The following is a 16,774-nucleotide window of genomic DNA, read 5'->3' on the forward strand; positions in this document are numbered from 1 at the left end:
AGGCTACATCTTTTTGGGAAAATAGCAGACTGTGAGCTTCTAAACATCTCATGATTGATAGTTGACATTTTTCCCAAGAGATTGGGCCAGGCTCCCATCAGGGAATGGGTTGGAGGCTAAAGAGAATCCTTTAGAGACCTGCAACCTTGCATTTGGAGAGCTAGGCAGGGACACAAGCATCTCCTACTTTACAAATAAAGCCAAGGTGACTGGGATTCTTGAACAAATGAGCATGGGACTCCTAGTATGAGGAATTATTGAGTATCCATCTTCTGCTTGAGAGTCTTTCAGATACTTGTAGTCACAGGAAATCTTCTCTCACTAAAATGGTCTTTATGTTTGTGGCACTGGGCTACATATGATTTTCTTGGAATGTATATGCGTATGCATATATATATATATATATATATATATATATATATATATATATATTGTAAGCGCTCCTTCCCATTTTTCCAAATTATCTCATAAGGACCATGATAGACTGAGAAGCTGTCAATTTAAAGCCCAAAGCCATCCTGAAGACTACCAACTACTGTGAACCCTGGCCTGAGATCAGTGACCATGGGAAGGAACATAAACCTGAGACAGGTAGTAAGGATTGTGCCATTTCCATAGCTGTAGATATTTTCAGGAAATTGGGTAACAATGCAGTATAATTAGCCCTGATATTTACTCATTGCCAGCAGAACTATCTAGTCATTAGGAGGTTGGTAAAGCCGTCTTTTTTCTTTTTTCTTTTCTGAATGCAGAAATACTATTCCGTGAGCCCCTTTGGAAATAACTACTCATGCTCCTCAACAGCTCTGAGTTCCATTGACAGGGGTGAATTGTAAGCCCCGTTGTTCTAAGGCATGGAGCTACAGAAGACTGACTTGTTTGGAAATAGACTCATTGCTTGTAGGGCTAAGGGATGGCTCACCAGGTAAAGATGCTTGCCACCAAACCTGACAACCTGTGTTCAACCCCAAGGACCCACCTGCCACAAGTTGTCCTTTACCTACACACACAGAAAAAAAAAATCACAAAAACAGAACAAAACCATCTTCAACAATAGTTGTCTTTTGTCATTATTGCTTTTTGTAGTTTTTGGTATTGACTAGGCTTTGGCCGGTGGTTTCTGTCAGAAGCCCTTTGAGTAGTTTAAGGAAGTCAGTGGGCCTGATGGAAGCATGTGCAGCCCTCTTCATTTACTGATTCAGGGCTGATGTGACCGTCAGCTTGGACCTTAGCTGTGCATGCTGGCTTGAGTCATAAAAACATGGTTTCTTCAGATAGCTTGAGCTTCCTAAAGCGCAATGGCCAGTTTTCTTGCAGGAGCGTCTCAAGAGAAGCAGGTGAAAATTATATGATTATCTTTCATGACCTAATCCTAGTACTGAGGAGTGCAGCTTCTATTGTTGCCTCAGGCCAGTTCCATCTGTACTAAGAGGAGTCTCAACCTTATATAAGGTGAGGACTCAGGGAGAGCCTGACACAGCAGCCAACGTTAGAAATCCAGGGGCTTTCCTGAAGCTATAATAATCCCTCCTTTTGACTCCCCACTTTCTATACTATAGACATCAGGGCCAGCTGGCATCACCTAAATTGTTGCAGATACATTTGAGGTACAGGGGAAGTCCCTACATGTACAGCTCCCCTGAGCACTGTTTCTGACATGGAGACCAGGGGAGCATACCCCACCAGGACAGAAAAATATGTTTTCTTTCTGAAAATGAAGTGAAGTATCACAAGCAAGTAGGGAAAGGGGGTTGGAGGGAACTGGATGCTCTTAGCTGATGAGGAGGAAGAAGCCAGTTAGCTTCTGCACTGCTGTAGCCAGACACCGGAGAGAAATAATTTAAAGGAAGGGATGACCCCGGCTCGCAGGATGAGAGATTCTTGTCACTGCAGGGAGGGTCAGCAAAGCAGAACAGCCCACCACCTTAGTCAATGTCTCTCTTTACTGAGGACGTCACTGAGGCCTTGGTTGCAAAGTGGCATTACAACCCTAGCAGTGCCTCTCATCGATTCAACTAATGTACTTTTAATATACTTTATGTTTATCTATCTTCTTATTTATCTACCTATCTATTTACTTGCTTATTTTTAAGTATAGAAATCCTGTCTGCATGTATTATTGTGTACCACATGTTTGTAGTACCCAGGGGGTGCCAGAAGAAGCTGTCAGGACCCCTGAACTGGAGTTACAAGTAGTTGCGAGCCACCACGAAGCTACTGGAATCTACCCTGGGTGCTGTGGAAGAGCAGCCAGTGCTCTTAACCACTGAACCATCTCTCTAGTCCCCCCCAAACAGGAGTGGGAACCTATGTTAAATAAGCAGGTGTCTAGAATCAGAAGCACAGAGTAGGTATGCCCATTGTTCTCCGAGGAAGAAGAACTTGGCATTCCCTAGGTCCAGGACATCGGAGCAGAGACGGGACGGGAAACATCTCTGCAAGCATTTCTCTTCTGGAGTCTTCCTGGAAACAGTGGTGCAGTTGGGTTCCACCCTGGCTCTCCTGTTTGACAGTCCCTCACTGGCCCACTCGTTCTGTTTGTCTTTCTACATTTGTCTTCCTGCTTTGTTCCTGGTGTGGCTTGCTTGCTGTTTGAGACAGTGTCTCACTGAGCAGTTGAGACTGACTTGGAAATCACTATATGCACCTGGGTGGTCTTGAGTCTATGGTAATATAATCTGCATTACCCAGAGTGCTGGGGTTACAGGCATGTATCATGACACTCCAAATAGACATCATAGACTTTATTAAAGATGCTGGTCACATAGTAGGTTCTCAGAATCACTTCTCCCTCTGTTGTCCACCTCCCTTTGTCTCTTCTCCCCTTCTGCTCCCATCCTGTTCCAAGGCCTTTCTTTGTTCCAGTTCCAGAAAGGGAGTTAAATAAGTTGATATCAATTTTAGAATTCTGGTGTGGTAATTTTTTATGCTGTACCCATAACAACGTTAAACATATCCACACATATACGTATATATATATGGACATATACAATATTCATATTTATAATTATGCATGCGGAATGAAGATGTCTTCAGTACTTAATATCTTCATAATAGACTGTCAGATCTATAAAAAAAAAATCAATTCCAGAGGTCTCTGGGCCTCCTGGAGGGTCCCCAAGGCTTCCCTCTCCACCAGCCTCTTTCTGTGTTCCCTTTGTAAAAATCTGAATGCAACCTAAGATCCCCCCAAACACCAGGCCAGGAGCAAGGGGAAGACACACACGGGGAACATACACACACACACACATGCACGGCAATGGGAAACCTGACCCAGCACTGCCATTTGGTTGAAAGCTCTGCTCAGTTTTCTGGACTGTTTAATTTTGTTTCAAATGAAGAAACTGGTGTTCCACCCATACTTGAGATCTAGCCAAGCTGCATGACTTCACGTTGCCTTTAGAACAGAATTGAATTGCATAACTTCTTAGCTTGTTTGCTCCCAACATTCTGAGTGAGGCTGGGCACGTGCTATATGATCCAGAATGGAGCCTTGGGCCTATGGAAAGGGGTTCTGTCGCCAAGGCTGGCAAAAGCTTGGTGCTGTGAACCGAGTGACACATCTGTGTTCTTTCAGTTGAGCTGGTATCAGCAGCAGAGAAAAATCCTTCCTGGGGGAGACATCCTGAGAGATTATATTGGGCCTTTCTCTTTACCACTAGGGTTTTTCCCTGTTTAATTATGCCTCTTCTCTTTGGGTGGATCATTTCTCTAGTTCTGTTCATACAACAGTGTCCCTTGGTACATTCTGTTCCTTTTATGAGGCTCCTACTCAATTACAGGAATGCAGTCAACTCTCCTACAAACTGCCATTACTTGCTGAAAGAAGAAGAAGAAAAAAGCAACTACAAAGAATTTTGGGGAGATAAAGACGCATTCAGGGAGAAGCCTAAAGCAATCTTTTAAAGATAAGGTCACTGGAAAACCTTTTCTTTTACATTCTCCTACAAAGTTAGATAGATAAGTAGGTAGATGATAGGTAGATAGATAGATGATAGATAGATAGATAGATAGATAGATAGATAGATAGATAGATAGATAATAGATAATAGATAGATAGATAATAGATAGATAGATAGATAGATAGATAGATAGATAGTTAGATAGATAAATTGATAGATAGATAGATAGATAGATAGATAGATAGATAGATAGATAATAGGTAGATAAATTGATAGATAGATAGATAGATAGATAGATAGATAGATAGATAGATAGATAGAATATATATGCCGATAGATGATAGAGATGATAGGGGGTATCATAGATAGGCATGACACATAAATGGTAGATGGTACCCAGAGCTAGAATGTAGCTAATTGATAGAGATAGAAGATAGATATTTACATAAGTAATTTATAATAAATTTACATAGCTAACAGAGGATAAACACATAAAAGATAGATGATACATGGATTCCATGGTATAATATTTGCATTAATCATCACTCCAGTTTCATAGCATCTAGTGGGCACAGTGACTGAGGAGCCTCGGGAGGCAGCAGTGAACAGAGCATGCAGCTTTCGAGATGAGTGAAGGAAGGATGAAGCAGAATTGTGTAGTCACCGTCTACGATAGGAATAACAGAATCAATTACTAAAGATTGTTTGCCAGGACGACTTTGCAGCCCACATGTCCTACCTTCTCATGACTGTGTACACCTTCTAAGTCTCTAGCTTTAGTTTTATGAATAAAATATGTAACTGGGGTGAACTACCCCAGGAATAGAAAACCTGACTGCCCCTAGAAGATCCGATGGCTAGAGCCATATTGCATAACTTCTTTCCTAGAAAATCAATGTTGTCTCATGACCAGTGACTCAAGCAAACACAGTAAGTATTTGGGTGTTTTTTTCCCCCTTAAGTAAGGTGGGAAAGATTGCCACTGGAATGTTAATGTAGCCTTTATGGGTTGAAAGCACTTGGTTCAATAGCTTAACGTGTCTAGGCAAGGATGAACGGCCTCACTCCATTGCTAGCAGGCAGCCACCCATTTCACAGGAGCTTGGACAGTGAGGCCATATTTTCCTTCTGACTTTTGCCACTGAGGACTTGCGGGTAGGTTCTCCCCCAAAGGTCTGCCACGTTTCACACAGGTTGACTGATCAAGACTGTGCTTTCACACAGTAGGTCCTAATGTTGTTCAATAACACATTAATTACAAAAGCAAAGGCTGACAATACAGTTTGTAGGAATAGCTTTGTTTCCAGACAGAGCTGCTTTCAAATTCTACGGCAGAGCTAGGGAGGTACTACATACCTGAAATCCCAGCACTGAGAGGCTGAGGCAGCCCGGCATACATAGTGAGGTCCCAGTTCACAAACCAGAAGAAGTGGAGAAAAGACAAACAAAACTCCACACCACAACTGTCTCATGGAATACAACTCAACTCAACTAAAAAAAAAATTTTTTTTAGTAACCATGTAAAATATTTTTAAAGAAAAACAGGTGTGGTTAAAATAAAGCATTTTAACCATATGCTTTATTTAAACTCTCACATATCCAAGAACATATATGTAATAACTATAAAAACTGCTATACTGAGACAGTTTAAATTTTGCATGTGTTTGTACCTAAGTCTTGAAAATGTTTGTGGGGATTTTATACCTGTAGCGTGTCTCAGGTCTGATTGGCTATAATTGCATCATTTCCCAGGTACCACATTGGATGATAATGTCCTTGACCCTCCTTAGCAACCCGCAGAGTTGAGAGGAGAGTAATCAACCCTCTGAGAGGCCCCATTCACTCTCCCATAACATGGTGTCATATAAAATATATTTCTGGACTGGAGAGACTGCTGAGTGGCTAGGAAAGCATACTGCCCTTATAGAGGACCCAAGTTCCCTTAGAACTTCAGTCTCAGGAGGTCCAACATGCTCTTCTGGCTTATACAAGCATGCCATCCTCAAGTGCACATGACACATACCTACAAGTAATTAAAAATAAAGTAAATCTTAAAAAAAAAAAAACAAGCTTCTACATCAAAGGCTGTGAGAGCAAATCTCCTGAGAGAGGGGACCACAGTCAGGATTGCTATGTGATGGAGGTCATTCAACCAGCCGATTTTCAATATGTCATCAAAAGGTTAGCCCATAGAACTATGAAATCTTCTCGGGAATGGCTGATGAGAAATGTAGGTGTGGAGGGTTTCACAGATTTAGAACCAAGGTGGAGATGTATGGCCCCAAGCTACAGTCTGGACTACAAAGACTGCTGTGACCTGACACAAAAGAGGCACAAGACAATCACAATGGCTGCTCAATGGTGAGTTACAATAGAGCTCAGAATTTCCCCTCATGGCTATTCACAAATAGGCAGACATGTGGGTCAGACATTCTGGGAAGGTAAAGAAACAGCTGGGGGTGTGCATCAGCCCTCAACCTTACTGCACTTGATTAGTGTATATCCCCCCCCACAGAGAGAGAGAGAGAGAGAGAGAGAGAGAGAGAGAGAGAGAGAGGAAGAAGAAAGAAGAAGACCCCCCACAGAGAGAGAGAGAGAGAGAGGAAGAAGAAAGAAGGAGGAGGAGGAGGAGAGGAAGGAGGAGGAGAGAGGAAGAAGAAGAGGAGAAGGAGGAGGAGGAAGATGAGGAGAAGAGGAAGAAGAGAAGGAGAAAGACAAGGAGGATGAGGAGGAGGAAGAAAGAGAAGAAGAAGAAGAAGAAGAAGAAGAAGAAGAAGAAGAAGAAGAAGAAGAAGAAGAGGAAGAAGAAGAAATAATAAAGGGGGAAAGAGGGGTGTCTGGGAAATTTTCTCATGTTTGGGGGCTGCTGGGGGCTTTTTCCATTGCCAGGCCTGTACAACCACTTTGATTCCCATGGACCAATAATCATCTGATCTGGGATGGTTGACTGCCTTTAGTTGACTCACTCTACACAGAGCCCTGGACTCAGGTTAGAGTGCAACATGTCCTCCCCTTAAGATCAGACAGGATGTGATGGCAGCAGCAGGTAATAAGATGGTGATGAAGTCACCCATGCTCATACTGAGGGTTTCTTTTTGTAATGTGTGCGCGGCACAGAGGATGCAAACGAAGTTCTTACTTTAGACAAAGTGGAATGACTAGCCCAGGTCCCATCTACTCTCCTAAGTTCTCCTTAGTAAGAGGCTGACAACTCCCTTGAGAAGTGGGGTCCTCTAAGTATGAACCAAGGAGATTCAAGATCATGGCCTATGTGTGTACACATCTATGCACAGTGCTGTGGGTAAAGCAGACAGGAGTAACCGCTCTCAAGCAGCAACCCCAAAGTGCACGTGGCTTTTGTTATATCTGGCTGGCTCACTAACTATCCGAATTATAGGGCGACAGGGGATCCTGTCTAGACCAGTACTTTTGGCCCTGGGATTGGCAGAACATAGAACCAGAAAGCCAAATCATGGCCCAAATATCTCTGCTTTTTTTTTTTTTTTCTTTCTGGTAGACAGTCAAGCTGGGTGGAAACTAAACTCCAAACAATTACCAAATAGCAATAAATGAGAAAATAAAAAGCCAGCACAGCTTTTGCTCCATTCTTGATTGCTAAGTCCTGGCTTGGGAACCATAGCGTGGTATTTGTAAAGTGAACAGCTGTGTGACCAAAGCCTAGAGGACAGCTTTAAGCACGACGGTCCCAGTGTAAATGTCATCTTACTACATCACACGTGTTCTAGTCTCACACATCTCTTTGACAGGAAGAACACAGCAACATGTTACTGAAATAATTTATTTACCACTAGAGCACCACAAAACCGGACATGCATCGTGTTAAAAAATACAGCATAATTGGTCATCAAAACACGTAACATCTGTTCTTATATCCCATTCTTTAAAATCCATGCCAAGCATATCATTGTACTGTTGCTTAACAAATACAACCTGCTGCCCCACCCATATGCTAACACCCCTCTCCCCTCCCTACTACCACCGCTCCCGTGGCAATATTTACTAACGGGAAAGAAGACCTGTAGAACCCACAGACTTAAACAAAAAAAGATTCAAGAACCCTTAAAATAGCAGTCAGTGCATTCAGAAGGAGAGACAAATCATACAAAACAAAAAATGTTATTTTATCCGAGAGGAAAATATCTGCAGAAGTGGGGGTGGTGGGGAGTTATACAGAAGTGACAGTGAAGTGGAAGGGGAAAGAATTGGAGCCCAGGGGGCAGATCTGGGGCTGTGTTGCACCCGACACGGGGGCCATTCACTAGCAGTTGCTCTCTGTCTGTCTTCTGGCTTGCAAATTTCGTTCTTCATCTTAGTGAATTCAAGGACAGCTCCTCAGATAAGTGTACAATTTCAAAGAAATTCTCCTTGCATTCACACCTCAGTGGGCGGCCCTTCGGGTGAGACCACAAATAGTCCATCATTTCATGGACTGGTTTATATCTTGAAGCTCTGTGACGAGGATACCCACCCTGCAAAGCTCGCCAACCATCTCAAGCCAAATGAAAGCCAGAGCCTCGGCTGAAGAGCATGACTGCTGGGTGTGTGTGTGTGTGTGTGTGTGTGTGTGTGTGTGTAAGGATATTTTGACAAGGGCAATTTTGGTTTGTGCTTTTTTTTTTTTTTTTAATCAGCCTGCAAAGAATGTCTTTCAAAACCTGTATTTCAATGAAATCAGGGAAATAATGGATGAAATTATGAATAAAATGACGAGTGCTGGCCTGGACTTTTTCCCCCTTTGAAAAACTCAACCAAACTGTGTGTCTTTTAATACACCCCATGAGCACCAAAAAAACCAATTAAAGAAAAAGGTGCTTCCTTTGAACTGTCTGCTTTTGAACGGCAAAGAGAGTCCATAAATATAGGAGTTAAAGAAACTTTTCCTAGCCCAGTCACTAAGACTCTGAGTTGAGATTCTTAAACCCTAGCTAAGCCTACATTTGTGCGCAATCTTCTGTGTTCACACAGAACATCCATCCCAGAAGCCCCACCGCTCACCCGCCACATGACTCACACTGACGCAGAAAAGGCTGAAACACTGTGGAGCTCAAACCTAGCTTTTTGGGCTTTGGTTTTTATCTTTTGGAAAATAGAAGGAACTGGGGTTGGGGGAGGAATGGACCCAGGTAGCTCATGTCATTAAATGGACAATACATAAAATACAGGCAGAGAAGATAGTATATAAAAAAAATTGAATTTGTAGTGCAAGTCAAAATCTAGGGGTTTTATTCAAAGGTACTGGCCAGCTAAAGGAAACAAATATACAATCTGAATGATCATTAAAAAAAAAAGTCCAAATTTAAGTTCAATCTAAATCATAACCATTATTACAGAATATTAAAAATGTGGTAAGATCTACACATTACATGTAAAGTAGTTACTGTTTCGATTTAATAGTTTGGAAAAACAGATCTGCAGTGTGTTTTCAATCATGCTGGCTTCTAGACCCGTCTATTTTAATAGTATCCATGTAATTACATATACCAAGACAAAGGAAAAACCTGTATTGTAGATCAACAGCCACTTCACGGTCAAAAGTCTGACAATACATATCAAAACAGGTCAACATTTCACCGGCTTGCTTAAACTGGCAAAGAACCATTTACAATTAAAAGGAAAAAAAAATCTTCCAGATTGCCACTGATTCCAAGTTTTCTTTGTTAACAGGCCTTCTGGGCATATGGCGTCCATGAAGCTTCGGCAGACACGTGTTTGCTGGGGCTTTGATTTTTCCACAGAAGACTTGCTTAGTCCTATAACAACTCACAGGGGGTCATCCACTATGACCTCCTTCCCCCTGGCTTATTTGAGTTCAAACTCCTTAAGCCATCCATGAGTTTGTGGCAAAGTATTTGGTCTCCATTTATACACCTGTTTTGTTTTCCAAGGGTAATGAAAGGTTCATTATATAGTAACACACAATAAATAACCCACTGTTAGCTTGGAGGAAGGGACGGGGAGGGCACCCACTGCAGAGAGCAATACAGAGGAACCAGGAGAGGCGTGGGGTGAAATGCGGGCTGGAAACAATACGTACAACTCCACTGAACGGATTTTCCTGTTTTGTTTTGATGTTTTTTTTTTTCACATAATTAACACTAACAAATTCTTCCAGTGTTTATTTTTTTCCTTAAAAAAAAAAAAGATGTTTTCTTTTTGTGTCTCTTAGGAAGTAGGTGAGATGCAGACTAACGCCTTCCATTTTTGTGGTTGTTGTTGCTGTAATCTCAGATGCCAGTTTTAACAAACAGAACACAAGCTTGCAAAATGTTTGAACTAGTACCGATTTTTTTTCTCCAATTTTTTTTTTTTTAAACACTGATGAATCAAAACTCCCTCCCTCCTGTCACAAACATCATGGTCGTCATCGTTGTCATTATATGTCATTGTCACCGTGATTTTCGTGTCCTGGCTTTCCCAAGGACTTTAGCTGCATTTACAAGACTTGACAATCATATTGGAAAGCTGTTCGATCTTGGGCGTATTTCCAATGTAATAGAGAATGGTCAGTGGTTCCAGATCCTGGGACACACAGCAAGGGGAAGCGGAAGCTTCGGGATTTATGGTGTTGTACAGGCTGAGGACCTGCGTGACACAACACAGAGAAACACACACAAGACAGTGATTAGTTTTGTTTTTAATTCTTGTGCACATGCGCATGTGCACCTGTGAGCAGGGGCCGGAGGGTGATGGTGGGTATCTTCCTCAGCCTCTCTCCACTTCACTGTTTGCTCATTTATTTTAGGCTAGGTCTCTCACTGAACCTATAGCTCCTTGGCTTGGCTAGATTGGCTGGGCCAGCCAACTCTCGGGATCCCCCTGTCTCCACACTCACAGCTCTGACACCATTTCTGCCCCTCTGATGTTAGGGGAGTACAGCGGCATATCCGGCTTTTATGTAGTTGATGGAAACTGAGAGCAGGTTCTCATGTGCATACCATTTTAGTGGCCAAGCCATTTCTCTAGCTCAGGGCCTCTGAGTACACAATCTTAATCATTACTGGGTTTTTGTTGTTGTTTTTTCTTTTTTAAAAATTTTTTTAATTAGGTGTTTTCCTCATTTACATTTCCAATGCTATCCCAAAAGTACCCCTACCCTCCCCCCCCCACCCTCCCACTCCCCCTTTTTGGCCCTGGCGTTCCCCTGTACTGGGGCATATAAAGTTTGCAAGTCCAATGGGCCTCTCTTTGCAGTGATGGCCGACTAGGCCATCTTTTGATACATATGCAGCTAGAGTCAAGAGCTCCCGGGTACTGGTTAGTTCATAATGTTGTTCCACCTATAGGGTTGCAGATCCCTTTAGCTCCTTGGGTATTTTCTCTAGCTCCTCCATTGGGGGCCCTGTGATCCATCCAATAGCTGACTGTGAGCATCCACTTATGTGGTTGTTGTTGTTTCTTACCAATAAATTATGGTCAGATTGGCTTGTGGCCTTAGCAACAGCAAGTTTAGAATTTTCCCACAAGTTGACTTTGGTTCTTTGTGTATGTATTAAACAAATGACTCCATCAAAAAAAAGATTGGACCAAACTGTTCAGGTAGCAGATTTTTCTAATTTTTTCCCACTAAGTCTACTGGCCTTTGTTACATAAAGGCCTCAGGCTTCCTGCTATTTTTTTTTTCCTATATAAATTCGGAATCAAAGTTTGCATGGATACCCATTTCACATCGCCACATCAATTCAGAGCTTCTGGGACTCAGGGACTCTGCTCACTTTGTCTATGCCCTGTAAGTCCAGGAAGTCTCATCTGGATGGTCAACGATAGAGGATTTTCCATTGAAATCCACATAAGAACTGTTATCTGCCCCAAGGTATAGAAAGCATACCTGCCTGCAGCAGGATATCTGTCAGTCACATGTCGTCAGCCACATGTCTTCACGGGCCAATGAAATGCAACTTACATTTTCATTTAAAACAATCTGTTTTCTTACCATGACTGCATAATTACTGGGATGCTAAGAGTGGAGAAAAAAGCAACCTGAAAGCCACAGGCATTCTTCGTTTTGTTTCACTTTGATGCAGCCCTTACCTTGGTTGCCTACACTATATCACAAATCAGGCTGACCTTGAACTCACTATATAGCCCAGGTTGGCCATAAATTCCCAATCCTCCTGTCTCAGCCTCTTGAGTTTTAGAATTTCAGGTGTGCATCATCATGATCACCCTTCCCCCAAACCACTAACTTCTGGTCCCAGTTGCTCAACTTTCCTACAGGTCACTTAAAGCAATCATAGTACCCGACCCTCTGTTACCATTCCTCACGCCACATGGGGAGTGACTAAGTTCAAGAACTAAATAGCAAGTCCTAAGGCAGAAGAGAAAGTGTTGCATGTGGTTCTGCAGCTTTATCCCCTTCTCCATCACAGAGGTGCATGACTCTTACTGATGGAAGTGTGTAGGTCACCCAGTGGTGACAGAGACATTTCCAAGGATGCCATTAATGTGCTAGTCAAACAAGTGACCTTTTCCTCGAGATTCCCTGGGATGTTTTCAACCAAGGACAAGAGGCCTGTTGAGCACAGCAACACTGCCTACTTTATTAGGCTACCCCTGGCTTCTTGGGGATCTATCCAAACCACATATTTGTGACCATGACAGTTATTCTTCCTTCTCCTTGAAAAACAAGCCAGGTCTCAGCCTGCATACACTCTCTCTGTATGTCAGGGAGGAGAATTACGCTTCGACTTGGCAACCAGGTCCTGCCTGCGTTACAACTACTGCTGCTGCGGTCCAGATGAATCAGGCTGGCCAGAGAGCTTAGACAAAGGGACAGGCATGAGCCAGCTTCCCTCACATGGCCAAGCACGTGGTCACCCCCGAGTGCCAAGCCTACAGGGGCACTGGGAAAGGGACTGGAGGAGGGGAAGCCATGTTTGTCCACTTCAATTCCAGTCCAGGCAGGCATTTATAAATAAACAGGCCTCATATTTACTAATACATAATCTTTCATATGCAGAAAGGAGCCATTTTTGTAACATAGATTGTCTAAAATAATTGATAACCCCTAACTCTTGAATATAGCCCAATGTGATCTCTCTGGCAGCAGATTCATTTTCCTACCCTGCAGTGAAAGCAATGTTCCTAATGCCTCTTTAATAAGGAGATTTACAGAAGCATAAAGAGCAGAGCAGAAACCTCTACTCGCAGCCACATTTTAGGAATTAAGCTCAGAGAGATGGAGTGACAGGAACTGGGTTATAAAGCAAACAGGGCTGCAGTCCAAGGTCTGTGTCACCGCAGATTTGTTTTTATCTGGGGTTAGGCAGTCACAGCATCTATATCCTGATTCCGTTGTCTATAGAGAAATTCTGTTTGAACAAGATTGTTTCTGAAGTCCTTCCCATCTTTAAATTCTACACCATGAGCCACAGAGAGGAATCTCATGGAATAATGTATATATTAGATATATTAGTATACAGAAAAAGTTTGTGTTCTCTGGGCTGGGGAAACATGGCATCTGATGTTGAATTTCTTGCTGAGTTAGCCCTTTGTCCTCATTAAAGTAACGTGATAAAATACTTAGCTATATCTTCACTTTGAGTCCTAGTCAGAAAGATTTAGAGAGACAAATGTCATAGCACATGCCTGTAATCCCAACACTTGAGAAACACAAGCAAGAGGATTGCCATAAATTCAAGGCCAGTTGGTCTATATAGTAAGCTCCAGGACAGCCATGGCTACACAATTGGATACTGTGCCAAAAGGAAAAAAAGTAGCAAGCAACAACCAAAAAAAGATATTTATCTTAAATATACAGTTTGCATTTTACAGCAACTGTTGAGTTTGGCATCATCATCATCATGGCCATCATCACTGACTTAGGCAAGAGTAGGAGAAACCAACACTCCAGATACTTACTTTGGTGTGTTGAGTGTCTGAACTCCATAGATATGGGCATGCCCCAGCACAGAAGTTAGCATTGTACCCTTTGGGTTCATGGATCCATTTCCATCCAAGATCCCTCTTAAAATCAATGTAAAGAGGGCGAAGGCAGCAATTATCCTGCACATTTCTGTTCAAAGAAAAAGCAGAAGGAATTTTGGAGTTGATTTTGTATGCACCTCACCTTCAGTCAGAAAAATGACCCATTCACTTATTCCATTAACCTCGAGCACCATGAGATGGGTCTTGATGACTTATAATCTCATGTAATGTCAACAGTGAGACACTGTGAGTCCCTGGATTGCTGTCCCTTATGTATTCTGTACTCTGACTGTCTCATATGTGACCTGGAAAATCAATACACACCTCCAATGCTCATAGGCATAATCAGGAAGGCAGTTGAAAGGGGCAGAGTCTTTTCTGTAGAACATCTGCTGCACATTCCTGCCTCTATGGCTGGTTTATCCATACAATGGATAAAATAAAACATATTTTCAGAGAGCCCTTGGAGGCATTTTCCTTTGAGAATATATCCTCTGCTTTACCATCTGTTACTAGATCAAGGAATGAATCAGAGTTCGAGAAATATGGATCCTGTTGGTATACTCAATGTCTCTGGCAACTGAAATGTCCTTCTCCATTTGTGACCTATGACATAGTGAACCCCTCACAAAGAGGACCCTGCCTCTGATCCACAAGTTCCTAAAAAAGGAGTCCTTCTCCTACAGGAAACACAGAGGACCACGCATCTTCCCCACATAAATTCATGTAAAAGTGGCAAACAATCTCTTGCACAGTTCTCTCGCTCGTGACAGACCTTGCATCTCAAGGTATGGCCATCTGCCTTCTTGTGCTATTTCTGTAACTCAGAAAAAGATCAGACCCCAGGGTAAGCTTCAAGGCATGGCATGTCTTACTGACCTAGCCAAAATCTCAAGGAAACTTATGTTTCTCTGTGGGCAGAGAGCTATGAGAACTTACCAAGACCCAAGACTTGGAGAAAACACCCCATGGGCTAAACCTCTCCCTTCATACTCAGTTCACATTAAAGAGCTAAGGGCCACAGCACAAAAAAAAAAAAAAAAAAAAAGAACTGTTGAAAATCCTCAGGAAACCTCAACAATATGGCTGCTTAAACAAGACGTGAACAAGGACAACCAATACCAGTTGACATACAGACAGGGATAGAGTAAATGTCACAGGACCCTGATCCCAGACGAAGATCTACAGACAATCAATGGTAGCCAACTGATGGAGAACTAGTCTTCCCTAGGAATGCACCCCATAAGTGTTTATCCAACACAAAGTGATCAGCCTTAAAACATATATAAATAAGTAACAGTAAATAGGGTCAGCAGGTTGTATTTATATATTTTTGCATATATGTTACACATATATTTATTTGTATATATATCTTTTGAAGAAAAAGAAGTCATGAATTTGGGAGGGAACATAGGACAGAAAGGAGGAGATGGAGGAGGGAAATCATGTACTATAATTACATTTTAATAAAAATAAATAAATAAAATATTTTTAGAAAGCCCTGGGGAAGAATGTTCTTACAAGAGCCAAAAGCTCGACCGTCCTCTACACCTGGCCGTAAGCAGTGACTTCAGCTCAGGTCAATAATGTACGGAAGAGAAAGCAAAGGCAAGGCGAGAGCCAGCAGACTCAGACACGGGTTTTTATTTTCACTCCTTTACCTAAAGCAGTAGGCAGCATCCAAAGCGCGCTTCTTCCGCCGGCTGGACTGTTGTGACTCCAGTCTGTAGGAGGGCAACAACATTAGCAGGAGATGTGGGGTCTTCCCACTGGTTTTTTTCCTAGTGGACTTTATAGTTTTCTGATCACCACTGGCATATGTAGAGGTGCCATCAATACCTTGAAAAAATGCATTTGGGTAATAAACATTTAGCTTTACCTTTATCAAACATAAGCAGCAATATTTTTATAATATAGTCCCTCCACCCCTGTATATGGTCACAAACGGCAGCGACGACTACCACAGCCTCATTAACTGGCTACCACCATTCCCCACAGCAGCAGATATGGCACAACGGGCTGCCCACAAATGACAAGGAACACATCTAAATGGGCCTCTTGTCCAAAGGTGGTGCTGTGTTGAAGACAGGACTGCTACTGGGAAAAGTCACTACACAAGAAGTCTTTGACCTATGGTCCAAGGGCAAGCTAGGCAGTTTATTTTAGTCCATCTTCAGTGTGGGCTGTGTGCGAGCTCTCAGCAACAGAACACACGGCCATAGAGCATGCCTTGTCGCCCGCTGGTTCCCTCTCTTCCTGAGACTGCTCTACTCAGAAGACTTCCCTAATGAGCATAAACTGAGGCTTAGCTGAACGGCCATGGACTGGGTTTAGGTGAAACAGGAGTCACCCTTACCTAATGCTATTTTGGGAAGCTGTGCAGAAAGAGCTTTTTCATTTATTTTATGGCATCCTCCACACTTTTCTGATTCCATCTGAGATTTAGAAATCCGAGCTCCCCACAGCATGCTCGAGAGGCTGCCAGTTTAAGCATTTAATCTCCACTCAGGAGAATCGTGGCTGGTCTAGAGACCGAAATAAATCTCTACACCTCTGGGAGTGTTTTTCCATGACCAAGGGGGCACTGAGGATTTTTAAAGTGGATGGAGGTCCCAGGTGGGGTCATGAGGGGACGTAGGCAGATGCCACAGCAGTGTGTGGGCAGGGACTTCTCTTTCACCTCGCCAACCAACAACTCACTGCCTAATAAGCCAAGTGACTTGGACCCTCAGCATCTTTATTCACTCTGGGTTTTGATGAGTTCAACTTAAAGATGAGCAGGGGAAATAGAGGTCTCAGTCTGTGCTTCTAGCTGCTACAGAAATCTGGAAGGGAAGGCACTCGCAATGACGGGTACAAGCTAGCTAAAGGCAGTATGTCCCCACACCTAGAGGGTGAGTTACAGAAGCTGAGGAGTGAGGCAACAC

General features: G+C 42.7%; 1 protein-coding gene across 4 annotated transcripts in view; it reads right to left on the reverse strand.

The window, feature by feature from the left end:
* Window positions 1–7,685: 7,685 nt before the first annotated feature.
* Tgfb2 (transforming growth factor, beta 2) overlaps window positions 7,686–16,774 on the reverse strand; it is an 86,911-nt gene continuing 77,822 nt past the window's right edge. For 2 of the 4 annotated variants that reach the window (XM_006497136.4, XM_030252968.1), the window contains 3 exons: window positions 15,509–15,571; window positions 13,782–13,935; window positions 7,686–10,505 (listed from right to left, as the gene is read on the reverse strand). In XM_006497136.4, the coding sequence (XP_006497199.1) occupies window positions 10,481–10,505; window positions 13,782–13,935; window positions 15,509–15,571 (242 nt within the window). In that variant the 3' untranslated portion in view covers window positions 7,686–10,480. Of the gene's footprint in view, window positions 10,506–13,781; window positions 13,936–15,508; window positions 15,687–16,774 lie in introns of all 4 variants that reach the window. The other 2 variants (NM_009367.4, NM_001329107.1) reach the window with 1 other exon arrangement.

This window comes from Mus musculus, chromosome 1 (assembly GCF_000001635.26).
Source record: "Mus musculus strain C57BL/6J chromosome 1, GRCm38.p6 C57BL/6J".
Classification (NCBI taxonomy): Eukaryota; Metazoa; Chordata; class Mammalia; order Rodentia; family Muridae; genus Mus; species Mus musculus.